This window comes from Frieseomelitta varia, unplaced genomic scaffold (genome assembly GCF_011392965.1).
Source record: "Frieseomelitta varia isolate USP_RPSP 00005682 unplaced genomic scaffold, Fvar_1.2 scaffold_239, whole genome shotgun sequence".
NCBI lineage: Eukaryota > Metazoa > Arthropoda > Insecta > Hymenoptera > Apidae > Frieseomelitta > Frieseomelitta varia.
Window position 1 is genome coordinate 353859 of NW_025109967.1, and position 26428 is coordinate 380286.

The 26428-nt window shown below is 46.2% G+C and overlaps 1 protein-coding gene across 2 annotated transcripts; it reads right to left on the reverse strand.

Moving 5' to 3' along the window:
• Positions 1–910: 910 nt before the first annotated feature.
• Positions 911–26221, reverse strand: LOC122527924. 2 transcript variants are annotated; one of them, XM_043652517.1, is made up of 4 exons: positions 20997–21763; positions 3994–4280; positions 3074–3334; positions 911–2878 (listed from the first exon to the last, which is right to left on the reverse strand). In XM_043652517.1, the coding sequence occupies exons 1-4, from the start codon at positions 21049–21051 to the stop codon at positions 2447–2449; spliced, it is 1035 nt and encodes a 344-aa protein (XP_043508452.1). In that variant the 5' UTR covers positions 21052–21763; the 3' UTR covers positions 911–2446. The 2 variants fall into 2 exon arrangements, with proteins under 2 accessions (XP_043508452.1, XP_043508453.1); XM_043652518.1 differs by lacking the exon at positions 20997–21763 and adding an exon at positions 25986–26221 and having other exon boundaries at positions 912–2878.
• Between the last annotated feature and the right edge of the window lie 207 nt (positions 26222–26428).

Genomic DNA, 26428 nt, shown 5'->3' on the forward strand with positions numbered 1-26428 from the left:
ACATTGATTGTCTTTAATGTACATACATTTTCGTTTCAACGAAGATGAACACGGTGTTTTCGCCTTATTCGTATACACATTTTTATCGTGTCTGTGTGCGTGTGTCTGTGTGTGTATGCGCGTCTGTGTGTGTGTGTACGAATAATCTTTCACATCCGAATTGTAACATTGGTCCCTTAACATTGGTTCGCGTAATCTTAAAAAAAAGAAAGCATTCGTCGTTTCATCGTCTGGCCGAAAGTAGAATAAAAAGTACGAATATAGAATAGAATAAAACGCAAAATAAAATAGAATGGAAATTAAGAGAATCGAAAATGTCGATTGTCTGTAACTACCGCTGAATCTTTGCGTGGACGTTGGAAAGTACAATAAGTAAGTAAGAAGCAAAGTATGTATCGGGTAAGATAAAGTTGTCATGTTCGCGACAAAGACGAGATTCTACGAACTGGGGGAGAAAGAAAGAAAAAAAAATAAAAGTAAAAAGAGAAATAATGAGAATAAGAGAAATATTATTACATCTAAGTACGTATTGTACGCGTGAACGCACGTAACTTACATATATATATATAATGCGCCTATGTATAAAACGTAGGAACTCTGTACGTCCGCGTACGCTCAAGATATCACAGCTAAACGACATGAAGCTTTCGTCTGCTTACGTTAAAGCTACAATAAATAAATTTGACAAACTGTTTTGTACGGTGATTAAACCGATGACTGTTACGGCGCATCGTGGAAAATTTCGCGCATGTTTCAAAATCTCCGAAACTACCTAGCTTTCCTCCGACGTAGATACTTTTACGATGAAACTCATTCGTGTCAACTCGTTTCATTTCATATGATAGGTATATTCAAATATTAAATGTACCTTTTATAACGGGTATACTCAATATTTAATATTAAAATCAAATGAAAAAAGAGAGGAAATCGATCGACAAGACATTGAAATTTATTGAGAATTTTTCATCTGTAAAATATGAAGAACGTTTTGACTTGTTACCGATTTCAAGTTTTATAATACAGATATCGTACGAAAATTACTCGTTAATATACTACGACATTGTTGTTTGAAAATTTCAATTCATAATTTCAATAAATAATTTTAGAAAAAATAGTAAAGTTCAAATAAATGCAATTCCATTGAGTCTATGTATCTGTAATGGATTAAATATGGAATTGTCACGTTGGAATGCCAACGCTCATTACGCCGAATACCAAGTATTCCAACGTTATAACGAGTTGTATAAGTATTTGTAGAAGCGGCTCTGGCATCGAAATTACTGATTTATCAACTGCCGTTGCATTTTCCACGATGATTCTCCAAATTGAATTATCTCGTAAAAGAAATCGATCAAAGTGCGCCATAAAAATCGAACTTGTTATCGATATTATTCGCTATTCTAGTTATTTAAGTATGTTATTTAACGTAATACTGTTGTGAAGTACACTTCGTAATACTGGTTTCTAGTATACAGCTGGATACTCGATAACAATTTCATACAACCATCAAATGCACCAGTTATCGAAAACAAAGTCGACGATTAATTCTTTAATACGATTATTACTCTCGTCTAATTCTATCGCGAAACCCTCAACTACATCATCGGAACAAACTGGCAAGATTTCGAAATACTAAGCATCTATGAATGATCGTAACGATAAAATAAATAAGAAATATAATCTAATTCGTGAATGATAACTCGAAGAGCGTAAAAATACAGGGTGAATCGCACCGAAGGGTACATTTGCAAGTACTTAATTTTACAAGAAAGTATAAGCGAACAACGTAGAATACGATTTCTTTCGTACGAAATTGGTTTCAAATATCTCCTACAGACTAATATCGTTTATTTGAAATTTTACTCGGTAGAGATTTAATAATGTTGGAAATGATGTATACTGCACAAACTGAAAAAGCATACATCTCTATGAACAATCACCAGGCAAATATTTCAGACCAATATCACGCATGTTACCAAGTATGTATGTGGTTTGCTTATTTTTTCACGTGGAATTATCTTTTTGCCAGTAGTACTACCAATTAAGATACACCCTATACATCTTCATGGAAGATTGACAGGCAAACAATTTTTACGCGACCACGAATACTAAGTGCTTGAATAAAGAAATTGTAAAAAAAAGAACTAATAATAATAATAATACTACATTGGAAAGAATACATGTCAAAGTGTCTAAAGGAACTAAAGAACATTTACGCGTTTTCCGTACACAATGATCTTAAATGCCATTGAAATTAATACTTGTGCGAGAGCGTACCGCGATGAAGATGTTCCAGTCAGAATAATAAAAAGAGAGAGAAAGAGAGAGAGAGAGAGAGAGAGAGAATTCACAAGGTGAAAGAGATTGCCTGTTAACCGTCCGTTTAAAATAATCGATAGAGATAGATCTGATAAAAACGAAGAGAAACCTTGTGAGATGAATTTCATCACATTCTCGCGAGCTTCTTTTGTTTGTTTCTCAGCAGTCTGTTCCTCGGAATAACCTTTTTCGACCCCTGAGGCAAGGAACTATTCTGGCCAGTGCCCTGCAAGTGCTTCCTAACTGGCCTTTTTTGCTTCTTAATCTTCGATATCCTTTTACCATTTGGCCCAGAGCCTTTGTTAATGTTCTTAGCTCCTGGATTCGGCCTGTTAGGATCGCAAGTCCCCGGACCAGGTGCGGTCGCGTCACGGAACGCTTTCGTCCAGGCGTTCAAAAACTTCTGATACAATCGGATCACGCCCCAATCTTGTATCAACATCAACGTCAAGTCGCCTTCCTTCGCCCAATTCGAACTTTCCGTCACAATTTTCGCCGTGTGCGCTGTGGGCACTTGCAACCCCAAGTTTAAGATCGCCGTTTCCACTTCGCACAGCACCTGTAACCAAACATTCATTCCAATTTCACCCGAATTTGTCAGTCGAACATTCGGTTCGACATTCTCTCGCCGTGACATTCAAACAATAATCAATTTCCGTAAGATCTCAAGTAGATTTTCAACGACTCGTTTTGCCACCGATTGTCAGGCGTCACAGCCCCGCCACGCAACGCGATATAAATAAATTTCCCGTACCTTGAGGATCTCGTTGTGCATCTGATTGATGATCTCGTTCCTCCTGTTCATCGTGCGATCAACGTTAATGTTTGACTTGAGGTGGAAAGCTCGCAAATGATGGAACGTGATGGCGAACCTCTGCAGCGAATCGTGAAGATGTGGAAGCGCACGGTCAGCTTTCTTCCCCTTTTCCAGGCACCAAACCTCCCTCGAATACCACTCGAACTCCTTCTCTGGGAGCCACGGCATTCTGTACTGCCCCTTCAGCACTTTGTACACCTGCGGACGAAAGTTGAGATATTGTTTTGTCTAAATGTTTTTCATCCATTCAACGCCAACAATTCGTGCACTCGATTCCCTTGTTGAAGTTGCACAAGTGCAGACCGTGTCATTCTTCTCGGAACTGACAGAGTGCAGAATTCTACTCTACCCAAAGTTTGCTCCACTCTTTCGTCCTTTTGCCGTTTGCACTATCTCCACGTTTTTTTTTAACCCTAATGTTACTCAGTCGTCGTACGATGCAACTAACGATTTTTTCTTTCCACTTGTTCCTTTCCCATAAAATTCGTAAACTACATAAAGGCGAAAAAATTAAAATCCTTTTTGAAAATTTGGTCGTCTGTCAGAGCAGCCAATTCTACGTGAGACATCGATACGAAACTATTTCACAGCGCTAATAAACGCGAGCGGAGGATCAGCGAGCGACGCTGTTGCTTGAAAAAATAAAATGCAATTACGCCGGTGCGTGGCACATGGTAACAAATGCAAATTGCAGGCAGAACGGAAAGTAGGACTTTAGCGCTAGCAATTCGTGCGCACGTGCGCGAGTCTCTGTGAAAGAGCCGCCCACTCTGTTTTAAGGCCGACGCGGCGCGTCGCGGTTCAGCGATTAATTACGAATCGCGGTCAGGTCGAATCACATCACGTCGTGCGTTTACCTTCGAGTATATCTCCTGTACATCCTTCAGGTGCATTCTGAAGTGATTCTGGGCGACTCGGAGTTGCGTCCGTACCCTCTTCAACGTTCTGTGAACGCTGTGCCTCTGCGGCATCCTCTTGAACTGCATGGCCACCGGATTACCGCAAGGTTGTAGCCACCGGTCCATGTTATTCGCGGTAGATACGGCGGTGCGGAGGCCGTAACTAGGTGCACCTGAAACCGTATTCAGACCGGAACTCAGGAAGAACGCGAGGATCGTCAAGGTAATCGTCTGTGCCACCGAATCTGTAACACCACCAAAACAAATCGCATCGATTACTTTGCTGTCGCAACAACAACTGAACGCCGAGATTACGAAACGAAATCTCCACGTACTCGTACACGTTCAATGACTTAATCACGATCAATATTCGAGCAACGCGTCAGCAACAACACGGCGCATTGATAACGCGGCGCGTCGTTACGATTTTGCAAACATACGACACGGTCGATCGATCGCATCGATGATGTCGATGACCATACCGTGTAACTTCGACGTTCACTTGGGTTTCCGAAATGCGAAAACAATTCGGAAACTCTTTGAAACTTCTCTCGGAATTTTCGAAAATTCGAAAACGTTTCGTCACATCTTGCAATCAAAATAATGTCAAACGACGAGGCAAAGTCGGTCGTCGCGAGCGCGAGATCGCTGGAGCGAGATCGAAAGAGAGAGAGAGAGAGAGAGAGAGAGAGAGAGAGAGAAGAGGAGAGGACTGAAGAAGAAAGGTCGCGCGCGGTTTCACGCCCGAGGGTGCGACAGAGAGGCGAAGAAGAGGGAGGGAGAGGAAAAGGGAGAGTCGAGGCTCTTCCGACTTTCACAGTCGGCGTACCTACATGGATACGTAGGTACCTACCATTGCACCTACGCGCCAATTTAACAGCGACCAATCGTCGCCCCCGCAGTAGGAAATGGGTTGCAAATCGGAGAATCAGGATTTATTGCGCAATTAAACGTCCCAGCTTACGACTTCCTTCGCGATTCCATAGCTTGCGAACTCACCCCGAGGGCGTGCGCGGATCTTTCCAACTTTTTACGAGGCCAGACCCCCGCCACGCCACGCCACGCCACGGTTAATAAATTTCGCACGAGCTTCATTATTGGTTGCGTTTCGTGTAAACGTAAAGGCAACTGTCGATTAAAACTGATTTATCCGCTGCATTGTGAAACGCAAACACCGTTCCACCCGAAATTTCGATAATCGATCAGGCACGATTCAACCGACTCTCTGTGCGTGCAAAAATTGGCAAATTTGCCAGCGCCGCAACGAGTCGAATTTCAACGTTTTATCAGCTTCAAAATTTATTTATACCTGGAGAAACTGCCGAATTTCAATATGTCTGCGCATAAACGTGCATTTCGTTCGTTTTACGAAAGGTTACTTTAGCCAAACTCGTCAGCTGCTTCTATTTGCGTGAATGGAAAGCGATGATAATTCGTTGAGAAACAGACTGTCTCCTGGAACAATTGTCGACGTGTGTTGGCAATGCATTTTACGAACGAAATCGTATATCGAAAGTGAATAATTACACAGTTGCAGATGCATTCTATTTCTATGTAACGTTTGTGTGGAAAACTTTCATTTCCTAGCGTGAACTTTTGCGAAGCACCTGCAACGTTTATCTTGATCGATTTGTTTCTCTACTCGACGAGTTCGACGTCGTACAGAAAATTTGGCGAGACAATGAATCAGCGATGGTTGATTTTAAAAGGTTGTACTTCAAAGGATTTTTTCGGTGTAGAGCGCACGTAAACAGGATAAACGAATTTAAAATGGACAGCGTGGTATCGTGGCGCGTGGTGCCGACAAAGAGCCGGAGGACCACCACGGGGGTAATTAACGCGCGTTAATTGTGCATGTGTACATGGAAGCGCAGCAACGACGCGTGCGTCGAGACGCGAGCTGTCACGGCAATTCGATACGATCGTTGGAGCAATTCGCACGTCAGTCACGCGTGAATGAACACACGTCTTGGCGCATTGGTCAGCGAGAGCACACGTGTGCCGTTCGCCGTTCGCCATTCGCCATTCGCCGTTCATTCGTTGATGCTCACATTTCGCATCCCGAGATGCGAGAACTCGGGAGTGGAATCGCACCGCGCCGCTTTCCCACTCCTCGATCGGAATCAGAATGATTAATTGAAACGGCCTCTCCTCCAGTTTGCTTCTTCATCGTAAATCAAGAGCTTTCAGACTCTGGTAACTGGTCCTGCAGATTCTCGCAGCGTACTCTCGTTATCAGTTGTATACGAGATACGCTCGCATACCTACATACGTACGCGTACGTGGTTAAGAGTGATAAGATGTCAGGCTCGTTACCAAGGAAAAATCAGTCCCCGGAACGAATGCCAGATGATGTCGAGCGTTAAAGCCGATATTTCACTTACACGCACCGCGTCGATGCACGCGTCGCAAATCAAGAATCAACCGTACGAGCCAACTCGACTCTCAACACCGTCAATTTGATCGCAACAACGAGCAATACACGCTCGGCAACGGCGCGACGAAAGATTTGCGATTCGGTGCGAATCGTCGAAAGTATCGAACGTTGTTGTCGATGCTCCGTACGCGTCGATCGTTGCGAGTAAAATCGAGCCGACGCGACGCGAAATTCAAGCGTCAATCGTTCTAAAAGCAGTTCTAACGAACGTGACCTTCGCGCGTATTTGAACATGAACGTAGCCTGACAATAAGTCACGATTCGATTAGACGGTTGCTAGACGAGACCGAAGGGAGCCAGTCGCACGTGTGTATCTTGTCGTAAACTCACGCTTTCTCTTCGTCTTCTTCTTCTTCTTCTTCTTCTCCTCCTCCTCCTCCCGGAATTGCTCACCACCGTACATCGCTGCGCTCGTTTCGCGCCGAGTCGTATCGTCCGATATACATGCATACGTACACACTGCGTGGGTGTACGCAACCGTCGCGCCGTTAAACCTGCACCCCGTATTGTCTACGTTTCCCTCTCAACTCTTGCTCAAATTTGCAAGACCCGATCCTCTCGACTCTAACCACCCCTGTTTTTTCGTAAAGTGTTTCTGTTCACTTTGAGCGAGTATCGTCCAACAACAGCAACAAGCTTCGTCTCGGGAGTAAAACGATGAACTTCAACGTTTCATCGGAAACGATGGTTTTAGCGGCTGGATAACAAAGTCGATGAAACGATAGACCTGTATCTGTATCTGTGTGACAGGGTGAGTCGGACGCTCGAAAATCGAGTGAGAATTTGAGATGGCAAGCCTCGCAGGTTGTAATAACGGTGTTATCCGGACATGATCCGTCGTTCCAATGATCCGCATTCCGGGCAATGTCGTGCTCGAAAGATTGCTCACTCTCCCGCTGTTTAATACGTACGTTCGAGGTCTGTCGATCGGTTCTCAAAGTGGAATCGCCGCCATTCTCGCGATGGATTCCCCGGATGCCAGTAGTCGGCCGATCGGTCGGCCCTCCGGTGATTTGGAGAAAAGAGGCGGAGAAGAGGGTGGACGGTGGAGATGCCTTTTTTCCCGCGGAGCTGAGGACGAAGATTGTTGGTTTTGCCGTGGCAGTACCGCAGTGGTGAATGCCCCACGGCGGCAAAAGGCGGTTGCTGCTTTCTGAGAACGGGTCGGAGTTGCCCGCGCGCACCGGCCGCACCGGCAGCACCGGTGATTGCGTGGTGATTAGCCTCCACCTTCGCCTCTCTTTCGACCGACTCGGCAACTCAGGGAGAGACTGGGAGAGACTGGGAGAGACTGACAGACCGAGGAAGAAGAGGAGACTGAGAGAGAGAAAATCGGAGTCCGCGTACTGTCCAGCCTGTCCGGAAAGAAAGGCAGATCGTGTTGAAAGGAGGAACGCAATATCATTGCCAGGCACGAATGTGGGAGCGAGTTGTCCGGTACAAAGCGTTCGAGAGTATTTCGCGTACCAGTCTGTAAAGTAACGCGACGGGACCTGGAAGATAAGTACTCGTGCGTTCCGTCGCACGTACGCGTCTCGGGGAATCGCGTGTGTACGAGTACCAAGCGAACGCGTCGCACCAGACATTAATAAATGTGAATTGCACCTTTGCAAGCGAAAGAGGCGAAACTGTAGCGCGAACTGCAGTTTCTTCGACAGAGGCGATTCGCACGTCTCACCTACGGTGAGAACAACCTTCTTCAAGATTTTCTTCACATTTTCGTTACCTTTAAGACAGTTTTTAACCCGACACCTTACACTTTAAACTCTAATTCATAAAGCTTCTCGTTTTCCATCGAAATGAAACCAACACGTGTGTGACTGGGAATGAAACGTACAAAATTGACAAGCGTCGGTTTCATTTCAGTAGCTAAGTGGTGTCGTTGAAATTGGCAAGACTTTTCGTCTGCAATACCATCTCTTTGAATCTCTTCGCGTATACTCTTCGATGCACAAACTTGCACGTACGTACGTAGAAACGATGTTTGTACATCGACTATCCCCTCATCCACAACTACGACAACAATATCGCGCACTATGCGCGAATGCACGGTGGGCACCATAGGAAGAGGCAGGTTATGCACGGCACGCAACATTTAATACGATACGCACGCGGAGGGTCGTGGAGAATAGTCTGCAGAGGCGTCCAGCTTTCTCCTCGCGTGCAATCTTCAAACGATACGACGTGTCTATTAATCTGTCCTAGCCTCGTACGATCCTCCGTTGGATCGTCAAATGAATGCCAAACTGCGGCTTACTTAACAATTTCTCCGGAAGCGTGGAGCACACAAGTGCGAAAGACACAGTCCTCGAACTCGGTTCAAATTGTCAACGACGATTGCTCACTAGTCAAGTCTCGGACGTCGATCTAAATGGGAAATATGTCTCCGCCAATGGAGCCTGACGTCACGGATGCGCCAGACAGATTAGCAGGCCACAGAGAGATTTGCATTTTGTCTGGAGGAACCAGCTCTCGTTGGACGACACTGGATCCGTCGGAAGACGATCCGATCCGATCCGATCCGACCCGGGCTATGAACTAATAAACGCCGAGGGATCTCTCAGGTCTTTCGACAGGGTTGCGCGTTTAAAGAATGTCGCCTTTTGTCATTTGCCATCTTCCTGTTCTTCGATGTCGCCACCGTCTTCGGTTATTCGTTACCTGTCTGTCGTAAATACATGTATGTAGACATGTATGTAACGAAGCGCGTACGTTACGTTACGTTACGTTGCGTCGCGTCGCGTCGTCTTGTCCAAGCTATCGCTGCTCGAACGCATCGATATCGACGCTCAACACTCGACACCACGTACTACGGGCGAACGAGCGTTCGGATACACGCGGCGAAGGTGCTTTACGGTATTACGACGATATGGATCACTGATGTCATATACTGACGTCACCCATCGTTTATATCCAGAGGTGACAGCCTACCGTTGGCATCGGTGCAAGAGTTGATCGGGAACGACGTTTCACGACCGCATCTCGTGGCGAGAGGGGGTAAGCTGAGAGCGCTGGAATGCACGCGATCGGCTACTACGGCGTTCAATGTCATCGTCGATTACATTATCTGGAATCCTCGAGCGGCGCGGCGATAGGCCGCACACGCGCAAGCGCACGCGTGCGCACACGTGCGTAAGAAAGTGCGCTCGCGGAGGGCCGACTCTACGTGCGTGAATCGCGGTCGATGCTATCGCGGAAACTCTCGCGCGTCCTTTCTTTCCTTTTCTTTTCTTTTCTTTTTTTTTCTTTTTTTTTTTTTTCTCGACTCGACTCGACTCGATGATTGCGCGTCCGCGTCTCCCCTTTTTTCCATTGAAAGATTGCGCGTGGCTCGGCATTTCGCCAGGTCTTTCGCACAGCGTACACCGACGCAACGCAATGCAACGTCTGTATCCGAATCGTCTGTTCGTCTCAACCGACAAACCCACCTACATATAGATGCCTACTTACGCTAGTTACGTGTTACCTACTCTAAAAGTTGCACCGGGAAATCAAGGCTCCCCGCCAAGTCGCCTTCGTCTCCGATCGATCGCTGCCGCCTCGCGAATCGAATATTTACGATCGGATGAATATTTACGATCGGATGAGTCCTCTTGTCGTCGCATCGTCACGACGCTACGCCGCGCCGCAACAGAAAAATAGATTATGCAAACGATTGTGAAATTGCCTGGCGGTTCGGCGCGATAAAACGGAATAAAAGAAATGTCGTGATTAACGGTCGATAATATGCATTATTCATTGCGCGAATTCTAGTCAGTCTAGTTCTCAGCGGCGACCGATCTTTCTTGGAACATTCCGAGAGAAAGAGACGCGGAGGAGAATATTTTCCACAGCTGTGTGTTCATTCACGCTCAGCCGCGTATGTATGTATGTCCTTGCACATTTGTAAGTTGGAGACAGCGACGATGTTCGAACGCACCGCGCTGCGCTGCGCTGGCAATCTCTTTGCCAAGTTATGTTCGTTTCCAAGCGAAATTCGCTGTCGCTTTTTAACTTTTCCTTGCTTCGAAGATCTACGACAGAGCGACGTACAATGGGGAAGAAACTGGTCGTTTCGTTCGATCATGAGCGAGGCGTAATTTGCCGTTTGTCCTCTGTTCGATCTCGCGACGCGTCTTTACGAGCGACGTCGTAAACTTCCATTCGCACCAAACTCGCAGTTATGCCGCCGTGAAACATTCGTGGATAAACATTGTTTGATCTTAATCCAATCGGAATAAAGATATTTGCCAAGATCGGTGTCGGAAATAATTTATAGTCTTTGGTGGAAGAAAGCTCGAACGACTCAAGCATCGAGTCGTGTACCGCTTACGCACTGTTCTCGCGATATTTCGATTTTCGACCACTCGAACTGACAATTTCCTTTGCGAAAGAAAGCTGCGTGAGACGTTTAACGCCGCTTAACGACGCGGTCTTTGAATCTTCGTGTCGAAACGTTCGATAGGCTTATCCTTAAGAGGCTCTGTCGCAAGAGGCGTCGCTCTTTTAACGACGTATGGCCGAGGCAATAAACGCGCCGATAGCTATCTCACCGAAACAAACACAGAACAGTGTTGTCCGATTAAGCAAAGTTCCCGAAACGCGAAACCGTAAAATTGCGCGACGCTCGCGTCGCATCGAAGAAAGCGAAAAAGATTTCGCGTGACTAACGGCGGGCAGTCCTCTTCGTCTCGAAGAAACATAAAGCCCAAGTTTCGCACGAGCCGTAGCTTATACGCATAGGCCACCCTTTGTGAGGATGCATCTGCCGCGCAACGCGCTACACACATGCAGAGATGTCAGCGGGACTTTCGGAAGAAACTGGTTGCGCGCACCACGCCCCAACGTCCCTTTACCATCTTTACGATTTTTCACGCATTGTCCAACTCGCCGAGCCGATAACCACCTCGATGCCGGGGTTATAAACTCGGCCAACTCTGTCACCGCGTCACCGTGTCACTGCGCTTTTAACGTCGAACGTACTTCCAACGCGAAACGATCCTCTTTCCTTTCGCACGGTTTACGTTTCTCAGATGTAACGCGCGGGCAATAGACGATATCGAATATACGAAATATCGGCCCAACATGTAATAATTGCTTCACTCGTGACGTTGCTCGTCGATAAAATTAAACGTGGGTCAACTAATCGCGTCGTAGCATTTGCCACTTTACAGGCAAACCCTGTATGACATTAATCCTCCCCTATAAACTTTTACGCGCATTGAGCAAAATCCATTCGTTTAGCTTGACACATATCGGCACATATGTACATACGTACGTATGTACATAGAAAAAAAATCCATTACCGTGGCCTTTGAAGGCTTGTTTGCATTCGACGAGCTTCAATCGCTCCTTTTGTACGTGTGTCACTCGACCTACTCGTACGAAAGGAAAATCTGTTGTTTCTCGATTCCAAAAGTGAGAATTTGGCGTTTCAGTTGCGTGGTTGCTGTCGCGACGAACGAAATCGAAAGGCGACAGAGTTGGGAGCACGTGATGGAGCGAACAGGCAAACGTGACTAAATCGTGGGGCGATCGTTGCGTGCATGGCTAGTTGCCGGTTACGAGAAAACGAGCCGTTCGGTGCGTCGCGGCGATCGTTGAACCAACTAGTGGCGACAGTCGCACCGAATCGAAGAGTTGTCGCTGGTCAGGCACGATAGGCCGATCGCTTCACCCACGACGTCCACCACAATTCGGAAGAATCTGTCGACGCGTATTCGTTCTTCGGACGTGCGAGAACTTGATCAGAACTTGATCGATCGATTTAGGCAAGTTGCAATCGGTGATGGTCGAAATCGATTATCGCAAAGAATAAATTGCCTTCCACGTGGATTTGAATGTAGGTTTGGAAAGGGCGCAGTCGTGGATTTCTGGAGGAGAGTTTTTCCTTGGCGAGAGCGATAAACGATACGTATGCCGCGTCCAAGTCGATTCTGATCGGATCATAGGCCACGCGTGTCTCTTGTATAAACGTTTCTCGTACAGTCTCTCGGATCATCGTACACGGCACATCTGTAAGTGCAAGCGGTAGCGGAAGGCTACGCGGATCGGCGCGCGGGTTGCACTCGCGGGATCTGAGCGTTGCAGCAAGCCCTGTACTTGGACATGAATGAACGCATCGCTCATTGCGCCAAGCTGGGCCCCCCGAGGTAAAGAATAGCAATCAGCCGCACGATGGATGGCGTCAGGTGGTGAAAGATCGTAGATGGCCGCGTGTCTTGGGACGATCGTACTGGAACATGGACCATTGCTTATTGCACGTTTCGTAATTGGCCCGGGACTTGAGAATCAACACACCCCGAGCTATCTCTCGCAGCGCGCCGCGCTGCTCCCTTCGTATCGTCAAAACTCCAAGCTACGACCAATTACGCGTTCGCCACGCTCGATCCTTTTCACCGTCTCCAATTGGAACGTTAGCGGCGCTCTCTCGGTTCCATCTTACAACCTTCGTGCTTTGTTATCTGCACGCCAATGCTCTCGGCTCTCTTCTCGTCTCTTCTCTTCTCTTCTCTTCTCTTCTCTTCTCTTCTCTTCTCTGCCAGAAATCTTTACGTTATTTCTATTTAATATACCTATCTACCTATCTACGTACTACTATCCATGTACTACTTCTGTACAGATGCATTACGTGTTAAACGATACCAACGAAAATACTCAATTAACGTATCAATCGTCTTATAAACGCAAATTCAATCCAATTGAAAATCCAAAATTTTTCCTTGCGACTGATAATTACATTTCACGATTGACATACATCAGTCATTCTATATCTTTTTGGTCAACGTTTGGACAAACGATGGATGTGTGCGTATCGCCGATATCGACTATCGCGAAAAATTACAAGGTTCGACGCGATACATGCAGATTCCTTGCAGTCCGTTGCAGTATGGAAAATGCCGGTATTTAAAATATGGGCATGCGTCGTGCCAGTTTGCGGAAGTAAGAGAGCATTTCCATGGCACACGATCCGCTCGAAACCCTGTAATTGCCATCGTAGGTGGTGCAACGGAAAGAGTGTTCGTCAAGGCCTCGTAAAGCTCGATTTCCTACGTAGCGTGTAATTTAAACATTGCCTCGCTTCTCTCGCTTCTCGTGATACAATGCCACCCGCGCTCTTGAATTTTAAGCTCTCTCCTTCTTTCTTTTTCTTTCTCTTTTTCTCACGCGCGAAAATCGAGAGATTTTATTCGGTCAAAGAGTATCGTTCCAAGATCGCGTGAATGTTCACGGATCACGCGACTTTATCGGTCCGGATCGACATCGTTGGAATAAATTCTCTCATTGTTCAGATCGTTAAATAAAGAAAAGACTCGGCAATTGATATCGCGGCGTACAGTCACGCCAAATACCAATAAAACAAACTTGAAATTGCACGAGTCATAAAGAATTAAATATCGCTTATCGGTTTTTTCTTGTACAAGTATATATAAATAAAACAAACGTTGTTGTCGCAAAAATTGATAGCAATGCGAGACAATTAACGATGCTCGGCGTACGATTCGTAAATCCTCGCAATTAGCGGCTCGGTATAACGGGACAACGAAGCAACGACCAGAATTCGACCAGATAATCCCGAACAAATACATACTACGAGAGAGTTAAACACAAAAGACAAAAATTATTGGACAAGTACGACAACTTTCAATGTCTGTCAAATCTTATTTCGATAGCAACGACGATTCAGTTGTTGTTTTCTACCAACTTTTGCACTTTCACGGACACTTTCACGCTCTTTTTAAAGAGGATTTCACATTTCGGGATCGAGCTTTTACGTCTGACGAATTGTATCGCCAACATGTCTTGGCTTATCTCTTACTTGCTTATCGTGCGGACAAAAATACCAGCATTTTACGACACTGTAACATCGTACGTACGTACATACATACATCGATGAAAATGCGAATTAGAAAGTGTCAGAATCAATACGTTCGTACGCGTATGTGTGCGATACATTTTATAAAACCTTTTCGATTTTTACACGCTTGGATACACACAAGAAACGTATTTTCCACGGAAAACGAGCGGATAGTGCGAAGGGGAACGCAGTTCCGGTATTTGGAGAAAATGGTGGTTGGTAAGAGAGCGACTGGGTGATAAGCCGACGGACAAATTGATATTATCGACGTGCCCGTAAATCTTGGAACAATGACTGTTGACGGGAATCGGGATCGCCCTTGTTTCACCGTGGTCGGTGTATCACTCGAGGCAAAAGGAGATCGGACTGGTGGCCGATAGTCGGTAGTCAGACGGGAGAACCCGTCAGAAAACCAGACGAGAATGCATGAAACTGAATTTATCTCGAACCCGGTTTGCTCGCGGTCTGTTTTATTCCGTTCGTTCTCTCTCTCTCTCTCTCTCTCTCTCTCTCTCTCTCTCTCTCTCTCTCTCTCGTTGTCTCTCGCTGTTTCTCCGCTTCTCTCGGAGTACCGGCTCGCGTTGCAATCGAACGAGCGCGCATTAACAAATTGCTAGAAAAACTGACTCGACAAAATCGACGCACGATGACATACTGGCGACACATGTACGTTGCGCCTGCGTATCTGCGGTCAATTGAACGTGCACGTCTGCTCTACCGCCTACCACGCTCGGTTTGTCACGTCTTGAGTAATTTTATATATGTGAAGCAACGAAAAAAGTTGCTATCGATCGAGCAACAGCCGGGAGACTGCGAAACGGAGAGATAGAGGCGAACGGAACAAAGAGGAACTGGGCGACAGAGTAAATCCCGACGCGGACGTCTGTCTGGCTTTGCGAATGACGTACGTCTAGCGAAGTTTTTCCTTGCATACGGAATTACGCGTATCGGACGATAAGAACTCGGGTCGAACGCGATCGAACGTTTGTCGAAAGCGCGATCGTCGCTTTTTTCTCATTTGTCACGCTGAAAATCGCCTTAATCGAGAATTAAAGAGATAATTGCAGATTGCAACGACCAACACGTAGGTGCGTTATATATTCGTAAAGTTACAAGTATGAACGTGAACAGAAAGAAAGATTACGATACAAAATACGTGTTTATCTCGTTGCAACGTTTATCCCTTTGTAAAATTATACTATTTAAAAGTGATCTGGATTGGACACGACGAAAATTGGTTTATGCGATTTCTTAATTATTTCAAATAATTGCACCTATAAATGCCTAAACTTACATTTTAAGAAACGCTCCGTCGATAATAAAGCTTCCAAAGAAATTGATCGTTTCTTGAGAAAGAAATTCTTACTTGCAACAGAGATTTTACAACGCGAAATGTCCAAGAGTATCTCGTCCAAGTAGTTTTGCAATAGAAAAAAAAAAACAAGAATCTACCGATCGCGATCTTTCAGCATGTCCAACGTCGTTCTACAGTCTGGAGACTGGTATAATATTTTGATTTCACGCTGGAATGCCCGTGTGTCCTATATAATATGTCCGGTGAACCCTGATGAACCTGAAACCGCAACCCAAGTGCGTGTCGTTCGAGTCATCCTCAGGTCTCTGCCATTTCGTTTCTCTCCTCCTTCTTATCCTTCTCGCGGTAAATCAGGCGCGAAGACAAAAACTTTTCGCGGTTCATCAACGATCCGTTGTGACTTTCAACGTACGAAATATTATTACAATTGCACTTGTGCACACGTGTGCCTGCTCGTTTCGTGAGAGTCGTACCTTTAATTCGCCGAACGATCGAAATGCGTATGGCAAACGACACGAAACAGTTTTTGGTTGTTTCGTGTAATTTTCTGTGGAAGTGAAGGGGTCGAGGCAAGGACAAATTGCGATTGGTGCAATTTCGAATGGTTTTCTCTCGGCGACCCTATTTCGGTGATTGGAATGCAGCGTATAATTTCAGTTGGTGAAATTGCATTGTTCACTTTCACCCCTGACTTGTGAATTTTCGTTACGCCAGCTTTTTTCACCGACGCTCGGGCAACAAAAAGCACGGACAACACGATCGTACGTAACGGGCGCGTACGTGCCCGGAAATCGCTCGGCAATTCAATCGTACGTTATTAAAAACACCCGATACGCTACGTAATATGTATATCTCGCGTATTCGAACGATAAAATACAACGTATTGCCGTTACATTCGTTGCCGAGGCGCCTAGCTTGGTCGAGGTGCCGGTGTAAAGCGTTTGTTAGCGTTGCAACGCGATGACTTCAGCGAGGTTAAACGATCGTAAGAATTTGCACTGTGCGTAAGGGTTTGTGCATTAAACTCGCGGACAGTGAGTCGTAGATTGATTGAAAATTCAAGCGACTTCTCCTCGGTAAGTGACTGCAAGCGTGTGTTTTACCGGCGTGGAAGGACACGTAGATCTCTCGAGTTCTCGAGTAGCTTTGCGCACTCTGATCTGGGCTCGTGGCATGGATTCTCGATTCAACTTACCGCTCGCTACCTGCGAGCTTGTTTAACAGACATTGACTAGCCGATGCTAGCCAATCGTTGCAAAGTATAATTGCCGTTTGATTGCCCTAGCGCAACCCGCCCGAATGAGACCAAAATCAAGCGGCTCATCGAAGGGACGAAGCTGACCGCTTCCTTAAGGATACCTAGCAAAACAGAGTCGCGGGTCAGCGACCGAGATTGACAAGAATAAACGCTCAATAGTACAATAGCCGCGATGGAACGCGGTTAGGACGTTCGGACTTTTTGCCAGCATGAAAAAACTGGCGAATCTTTAACCTCGATCGCAAGTATATAAAAACAAGACGATAAAGTTTTCTTGCTGATAAGAAATCTGAATCGTCCTTTGTCCATTTCTATAAGAAACTACGTGTACGTAACACGAAGCACCGAAACATGTAATCAACACTCGTCGTTGCGTAAATTTTCAATAGACGTTTCGCAAGTTTTGATTTGCAATATACTTGAGATTTATGGTGCTTGTTTGCAACTTTGATTTTGATGGTTACGTCCCGAGTACAGAGTGTATGAATCGACACGGTTCGGTATCGGTATATCGGCCGAATAGCTCGTGTCATCGCGACAGCAAAGGATAAAGTAGCAACGTAGCAAAAATCCCAAATGAATATAAATGGCAGTTGGGAGAGTGATGGTTTCACGGCGGCTGAAACGTACTTGACAAAAGAAAAGAAGGTTTGCCTTGGCACTTGTTTGACTCCTCCTTCGTTCGTTTCACTCCACCTCCGGTGGAACGATCGGTTTCGTCTCGTGTGCCATTAAGAGCAGTGAACTTGTCTCCTCGTCCCGTCGCGAATCACCCAAGTATATGCATACGTGTACGGACATACATATACGTACACGCGCGTCCAGGAAGAATGACGAAGCTCCGTCGACGTCGACGACGACGTCGCCCTCGTCGTCGTCGTCGTCGTCGTCGTCGTCGTCGTCGTCGTCCTCGAAATCTCTCGTCTTCGTCACCTTCAGCAACCTACGAGAGACCACCTCCGGGGCGCACGAGTGTTTGATAAACCGGTTAAGGCCCGTCCCCGGATCTGTTTGCCTTTGGCTTTTGTAACTTTACTAGTGTTGTGACTCGACTCGGAGCTAACATGAAAAAAGGGTCCGCGATGGTACCCCGAGCAAACAGTCGGTGTGTGTCCCGGATCAACACTGTGCGGCGCGGGCGCACGCCTCTATCGGCGACCGTAGCCTCCTCGACTGCTCGTCTGTTCGACTGCTCGACTGCTCGACTGCTCGGCTCCACGGCTGCTCGGCTGCACGACTGTTCACAGACCCGGCATCGGCAATGGCAACAACACACCGATACTGATATCCAGCACCAATCTCCAATCTCCAATCTCCAGCACCGACACTCGACGTGATGCTTTTCACCGTACCTGTTGACTACACGTGTATCGACCCGTAATCGAGCAAATCGAGCCGTTTCACTCCCGCTTTTCCCACCCCTCTTTCTCGACAGACGCGTCCAAAATCCGAGATTTCTCGTTTCTTGATAGTCGAGCCGAGCACGTAACTAACTCCAAAAATCAGAAAATCTCTCTCGTACATGTTTTCGTGTGTCGTTACTTTTTTCTAAAATTTAGCGCTAGGATTCTATCTATTATATGTCAGCAAGAGACTTTTGTCTTGACTCTTCATGCCATTCATTAAGTATATCGAAGGAAACAGCTACGAGGGAAAAACTTCCATGTTACGGAAGCAATTTTAAGATTTAATATCTCGTCGTTACATGTCATTACCTGCAAGTATGAAGAGAGATGGATTCTCAAATTATCAGTCACCGTTTTTTGACGTTTTAGAAGATTATCTAACGAAACGAAAATTTGAAAACATCTCGTAAATGTTGTGTATTCGTAAAGTCGTAAAGTAAACGACACGTAGTAACGAGTCGCGTCTGCGTTACAATGGTCGACTGCAAATTATGGGTTCCAGAATTTCAATGAAATTTTCATAGATATTATTATTGTAAAATAAAATTAATCCTGATATTCGCGACAATGTAACACCGTCTCGTGGAGATGACGCTGGCAAATTTAAGATACGAGAGAGACGTAAAGATCAGTCGCGCGCGAAACTCAAGATCCCGTATCGTTTTACGAAAATTTTGATTTGGATTTATTTGAAACGCTCAAAGGACCAGTTTCTCGGCCAGTACCCCCTTCTCTCCCGCCAGTTAATTTCTTTTCGACACGATTTATACGTCGGATTGAATTCCGACTCTGCGTAGTAATTACACGATCGGTTCTATCCAGCCGCGATAGTTCATTTACAAACCGTGCAATTAGACAATTTTTCCATCCCAAGTCAAACGTATGTACATGTTCGACCAGCCTTTCGTACCGTTTCCCTTCGGTTTGCAAAATCGTAACGCAAACTTTTCCAGTGAAAGCAAAGTGCATACTAAAGAGAGAAGGATCGAACGGATGGGAAAAAGATGTGTACGCTGTGTACACTGACAATAATTTCTCAAGTGAAATAAACACCGGCCGCGGCACACGTACGTGTGCGTATGCGTAGAGATACGTAGGTACGTGTGTCGCTTCGGTTCGATGCTTAGTCATCGTTTACCAATTTTTCCTATAAAGATCTATTAATGACCGATGATGACGTTCTAATCGCATTCGCTCGAGTAGAGAGTGTGTCAGGCCGTGTCACGCGAAGCTCTACGTTGGAGCAATACGTCTCCCTGTTATCTGCGTCGTATAATGCATGAAAAGCACGCGCATCGTTATCGTCGTGAAAAATAACACTCATATTCGTTCGTATCCTAAACTCGAGATTACGATTGAAGAAAGAAATAATACGTATCTTCTCTACCTCACTGTCGAGATAACCATTAATGTTTGTGCGTGACGTAACGCTTCTAAATTGTTCGACGCGTTCGACTCGTCGACAGGTTCAAACGCGGTGTCATTGGTCTTATTTCTTTCGTTTGGTCTCTGAGTTTTTCAATGAGATACGAGCGAAAATAGGCTACCTTTTCTGAAAATTACTCAAATTACTCAAATTACTTAAAATAATGGATTCAAGTTGTTGGAAGGTGTCGTTTGAAACGAACGGAATAAATAACTTTTTTAAATGTTTTTTAAATGTCTAGTTTTCTATTTCGCGAGCTATCTTATCGACGTATACCTGTTAAATAGGCTAGCGCGGCTATAGCCAAGTTGGCGGACCGAATTTCATCGGTAGGCGATTACAGCATGTAAGATACCAACTATCGTACGATAAGAAATTCAATTAGCTCATTCAATGGTTAGGATCGTTGTGCAACTATGATAATTACTCATCACGTATTATTTTTAAGCAAACGAGGTGAAATTGTAACACCTCTCGTTTGCAAGAGTCGCGTAAATGATTGTTTCAGTTATCAGCGACTCGATTATTTCGTCGTTCGTTCGTAGGAAAACCATTCAATTTTTCAAATCGTTGTAATTTGTCGCGACGACGCGACGCGACGGTAAGATGCGTCGACCGTACATCAATTACTTTTTGTTATCGGGAGAATAGTGATTAGAAAGCATGGTCGAAATTGTTACAAACATAGAAAAAGAAAACGCGGCGAGAGGGAAGGTAATCTCGATCGTTAAAGAGGAAATGACACGCGGTATATTTTCGAATCGCAACTGGTCAATTATAGTCGGGAGACAATTACAGCCGGGACGCGGTACAGCCGCTTAAACAGTTTCTTTCTAAAGATGTTTTAATCGTGCAACGCGTATAAATAAAGAAAGAGAGAAAAAAAAGTGGCTGAAGCATCGCGAGGAATCCTCACGTGTCACTGCATCATTATGTACATTACGGCAAAACTCTAGAGAAGCTAGATGCACCTTGTCGTTAGTTCTTTCCTGCGAGTGATTCCACGAAATGCTCACGGTAGAAATAAATTGCAGTTTTCCAGCAAGTACAAGCTAAACAAGCGGACACGAGCGGTCGGTCGTGTTTGAAAAGATGGTCGGCAGATTCGTCGAATTTTAAAACCGAGAGACCTGTTTCCAACAGGAGCGAGATTTTTGCTCGAAACGCGTTTTGCGACGAAACGAAACGAAACGAAACGAAACGAAACGAAACAAAGCAAAATTAAAAGAAAATGAGATAAAAAGCTAGAGAGAAAGTGGATAGAATTTAACAATGTACACACACCGCCTTAGTGTGGCGAGGGCGAACGCTCCGGCCACCAGCAGCTCGTAGATCATCTCTTCCTCGTCCTTCTGCAGGAGAGTCTTGGGCTTCTCCCGTCGATGGCTCTTGCTCGCATCCACTCACGCACTTCCGGTGCCACCGCAACTTCCTCTTTTTCCTCTCCCCCCTCTCCGAGAAAGTCAGTGTCCCTCGAAACCGAGATGGATCGAGAAGCGAGACGCGATGCCCGATATCAAAGAGAGCAGGCCCCCTCCCCCCGAGCGCGTCGCGTATTTGCGCGAAACGCGTGACGCGAGATGCGACAACGCAACGTCAAAGAAAGGAAAAGGAAGAGAAAGAGAAAAAAAAAGAGAAAAGAAAAAAAAGGAGAAAAGAGAAAAAGAGAAAAGAGAGAGAAAAGAACCGATCGCGTCAGATGGATGTCAGCGTGACATAACAGCGCACCAGAAATCTCCACATCGTGCGAACGTATTTTCGACTCGTCGTTGCTCGAGCGATCGTTGCGGAAAATGGAGGGCCGCGTGCTCCACCGGCAGCGACGCGATTCCAACGATTCGTCCACGAAGGGGCAGCACGCTGGTTGACATCCGAAGGTACAACGTGCCCTTGTCCCGATCCCTTTTGCCGTGCGCAGAGTTCCGAGCGGGAGAACCGGCGCGGTTGACCATTCGGCTTGCCGATCTCGTGGTGACTGAGTGGGTCCTCGGTTGCGACTCCCAGTTACTCACTCGGGCTCACGGGCTCGGGGGCTCACGGACTCGCGCTACTCACCTCGTCCTCTCGCTCTCGCTCTCGCTCTCGCTCTCGCTCTTGCTCTTGCTCTTGCTCTCGCACGCTCGCTCACCGCAACGCTCGGTCCCACCTCCTACGACACCCCACCTCCCGCGTGCTCCTTCACTCCTTCTGCTCCTCCGGCTACCTTTCAGTCCTCCCTGCCCTCCCAGTCCTCCCTGCCGTGCGACTGCACGCCACCCTCGACCCGATATCTTTTGCCCCCTCCTTCCACGGGGGATTGATGTAGCGTGTACCACACGATGCGCTTCCTCCCAAGCTTCCTCGATCCTTTCGTTCCAGCTACGCGTACTGCTACCAACTCTCCCCTAACTAACCCCTTTCATCCTCCTCCCCCTATCTCGCCACCACTCTATCTCTACTCTGTCAAATACTCGGCCGTCAAATATTGCGGATCTGTCTGCTCGTTGATCGATTGTACAATTGAGAAATTTGTTGTTGTCCCATCTCGTTTGAACGTTTTTTCCCAATTTTTGCTTTGTACCAACTCGCCCTTCCCCTTCCCCGGTGAATGAATCAGTTTCTTCGTTTCAAGTACGTACCGTTGATCCAAAATCAGATTATTCGTACGTTCGATCGCATCACCGAGTGACATCGACCCGAAAGATTATGACGCGACGCGACGTTTCGATAAAATTCCAGTAAAAGTATACACTTTGCTTTCAAAATTGTCTGCGCATTCTCCTTTCACGCCAATGCTGATTCCAACGATCTCTTTCCTCGATCCATGTCCTCACCCTCCGTGAAATAGTGACTCGAAATTAGCAACACGTTGTCGACACGATACCGATAACAAGAATTAAAATGTCGAATCACGCGATGAACAAAGTACCATTAACAACGCGTCAATCATTTAATCTTTTAATGTCTCTTTTTTTTCAAAAATTGGTATTTTCCAATATAATGGAATTTAATGAAACCAATTTGTTTTTTTTTTTTTTTTCTTTTGTTAAACGCAAAGAATATCACGTTACTTGAAAACCATCCATTTCTAAACGATCCAAAAACTTCGAAGTTCCGAATAATAAAAGTTTAAAAACATTGTGACACTTGCGTCTAAAGATCGAACAAGAGAGGAAAGTCGATGGACGATTTTGGAGCCAAATTGCAGGGGGGAGTAGTTTTGCTCCAAAAGCTTGCAAACAGTAACCAGATTGACCGGACAACGACGTTATCAGTCGCGCGACGACGTTTTCTTCAATGCGCCACGCTAACGCCGTCGGATACCTAACGTCACCGATAAGATGATTATGTCCGCGATTAGACGTGTTTGATGAAACGATTGTAAGAAACTCGTCATACCGGACTCGATGACGGGTAATATCAACGTTGCCTGGCAGAATTCGGAGCGAGGCGAATTCGCATCGCTCGGAGGCGATACGCAAGGTGTTTCTATGTACGTACGCACGTGCGTACATACATAGATACATAGGTATACGCGTCGAACGACGCCGTGGATCGTTCCTCGGCCCTATTAGCGCGTGCAAATTATTCGAATATTTATATATAAATTAGAAGGCAGCGACTTGCGCCACAAGTCCAGCCGATGCGATGCGATGCGATGCGATGCGATGCGATGCGATGCGATGCGATGGTACCGTGCCACGCCGATCGCCTCAGGATTTTAATTTAACGATGCGCGCTCTCTTAACCCTAGGCCCCGGGCCTCATGCCAAGCGTTCATCCGGGACAGGAGGATCGAATTACCGCGCCAATTACCGTGTCACGTTGTTAATTAACCGGTAGTCGAGCCTAACGGCGTGTCGCGCAAAATCCTTCCGCAAAGCGAGTCATTTGCCCATGTGAAACTCCTCTCTTCTCGATGCACATCGGACTGAATCTTTCTCGTCTCACGCCGTAGCTCAAAATTCTCTCCCTTCTCTTCCGCGCGCACGATGTACGCGTGTGCGTGTGTACACGTGCGTTGGCAATTTTTCACGAAACGTACAGAAATACAAGAACACGTATCTCGTGAAATTCGTAAAAACTACCGACGCTGATACGAGAAATCTATATCTGTCAGGAATCTACCTTTCGCAAAAGGAGCGTTGTTAATTGCCACGTGCTAGCTGGACTGTCAGATAACAGAATAATTCTTCTTCAGTGGCTCGTGCGTTGTGGAATTTTGTTGAATTTTGTTTTCTCCGAGTCACGATTAATCAGTGTAACCGGCTGTACGTCTGCGCGCGTTAACCGCGACGCGTAAGAATATTCGTGCGAAGTTGCCTCGCGTTCGAACGCGTATTCCGTTCCATCGAGTTGCATTGACATTGTCCGAGACTAGTATCTCGATAAGAATCAACACTGTCAAGGAGAGTACAGACAGGCAGGCAGGCAGGCAGGCAGGCAGGGGTTTCCCCGAGTTTTATCGTTTCTGTTTCTCACATTTTCGTTACATAACGCGGCAAAGGCGCACACACTTTTCAAACAATTGGCGTACCTGGGCAGGAAAAATGGAAAATTCTCGTTACGCAAGGCTAACTCCTGAAATCGGTCGATTTCTCGGCCGGCTTCGACGGTCGTTGTTTCCGACACTGGTCGGTCGATGCAGGTGTCAGGTTTTTGCTAGTCATTAGAACGGAAATACGTGGCACCGTTGCACCACTTATTTCTCGTTTTGCCTCACAGACACGGTTTCTTCGGTCATTCTTTCGTCAACTCGCGGAGCACACCGCGAAAGAACAACACCACACTGTCACGCACTTTTTGATTTTTCCTTCTATCTATCATCCTCGGGCATTGTTGCAAAATACCTACCTCTGCCACGTACAAATTTCTTTTCTCTGGATTCTAATCGTTTCTTCCGTTAATCTGCCTATGGAGGTAGAGCCAAGCTAAGAACCGAATATCGAGACTAGAGAAAATTCTGTTTCGAAATTCATCCAGATGAAAAATTCTCATCCAGAGTAATAGATAGATACACGCTATGTTACTCTGCAATCGCAAATAGTTTTCGTACCATGTCATTGTTCGCATTAACTCGCTCAGAGATAAAGTTCCTACACGACAGGTAGCAATCAGTGATGTATAGACACACCAGTGAGGATGATTCACGTTTGATAACTGGCCGGCACGTAACTTTGTTTGTTCGTTACAAAGCGCCTATAGCGTCTGTAGCGTCTTAGCAACAGCAATTTCGTGTTTACTCTTTATGTATAGCTCACGTACGTACATACGTGGACCCGTACTCGTAATGAGAGAAGAGCAAGGGTTCGGATAAAAAGAAAAAAAGCAAAGAGGCAGAAAAAGAGAGAGAAAGAGAGAGAGAGACAGAGAGAATTCTTACAAAATCAGCGAAATAGTCCAAGTTCGAGCGATTACCCGAACGATTGCCGTCGCATTCCTCTCGTTTGTCGCAGAAAAAGCGCAGAGGAAGCGCCACACTTCTTTCGCTGGGTTTTAAGAATCGACGACCGACCGGCAGATAAAAGAACGATAAAAGATAGCGGCTTTTGCCGGGCAGTGTGAATGGCGTTTTCAACTCGGCCGTGGAGAAGCCGTGGCACGAGCGATTTGTTTCAGGCGACTTTGCGGCTTCTCGGTGCCGAGAGCGGAAGCTTGAAATCCATTAGTTCCGTTAACGTTCGAGAGGATCGATCCACCCACCCACCCATCCATCCATCCATCCATCCATCCATCCATCCATCCATCCATCCATCCATTCATCCACGAAAGCTGGATCGAGCATAAAGAAACGGGGAGAGCAAGCTGGCAATCTCTGACAATCTTTCCAGAGGAAAGTAGTACGCGTTAAGTGTGTACGACGCGATTGGAAAATTGATGTCCACGAGAAAGTAAAAATAGCCTAAAGACTGTGCCGTGTTGCACTGTTGAAATCGATGAGACTGGCTCGAACTGGAATATCATCTTTAACCGATGCGCGCGCTCTCTCTCTCTCTCTCTCTCTCTCTTTCTCTCTCTCTTGTAATAAGATTTCGACTCGATTGAAAAAGTTGACAACGAAACACAGAGTGCGATGCGAAAAAGCAAAGAAGCGATGCTAGGTGGAAAGAGAAAAGGGAGAAAACGGGAAGAGAAGAAGATGTGTGCATCAGCGAGGCCGATGCGCACCGGCCGATCGATTTTTCCGTGGCATCGGCTATTTTAAACGCGTCGCGCTGGCCGAACGGTAAGCCGTTTCCTCGCTTCCTAGAACGTTCGTATGAAACCGAGTCTGATCGTGAGTCATTCTCACCTATTCGCATTCTCTCCGTGTTCGATGCTTAATCCACCTTGTCGACGAGCTGGTACTTCTCGATTTCACGAGTATCGTAGGACGTTGCACACCCACCCACACACACACATACACACACGCGCGCGCACGCACGCACGGGCGCGCGAACGAGCGTGAGCGCGAACTCGAAGGGGGTCACTCGAACGATTGAGAGTCGTGATCAGCGCACGCTCTGTAAGGACACTCTCGCCGTATCGGATTAATGAATGACTAGACAGGAGTGGAACTATGAATGAACACCGCATAGCACTAGAGTACTATATAAGCGTGTACATTGTGGGCGTCTTCGTTCTCGGCCAATAAGATCCCCCTGCTATGACTTGCACGCCGTCTAATACGATTACGTCTTGACGCCGGCTTTTCTCGGAAATTTACCGACACACACCGCCGAGCCACAGTCCGCG

Bases quoted from the DNA above. Each gene is read 5' to 3' on its own strand.
- LOC122527924 (XM_043652517.1), bottom strand. From the start codon at position 21,051: ATGATCTACGAGCTGCTGGTGGCCGGAGCGTTCGCCCTCGCCACACTA. The intron at 4,281-20,996 runs GTGTGTACATTG...GTGGTGTTACAG, and splicing joins CCTCGCCACACTAAGGCGGT to ATTCGGTGGCACAGACGATT. The intron at 2,879-3,073 runs GTACGGGAAATT...GTTTGGTTACAG, and splicing joins TGCACAACGAGATCCTCAAG to GTGCTGTGCGAAGTGGAAAC.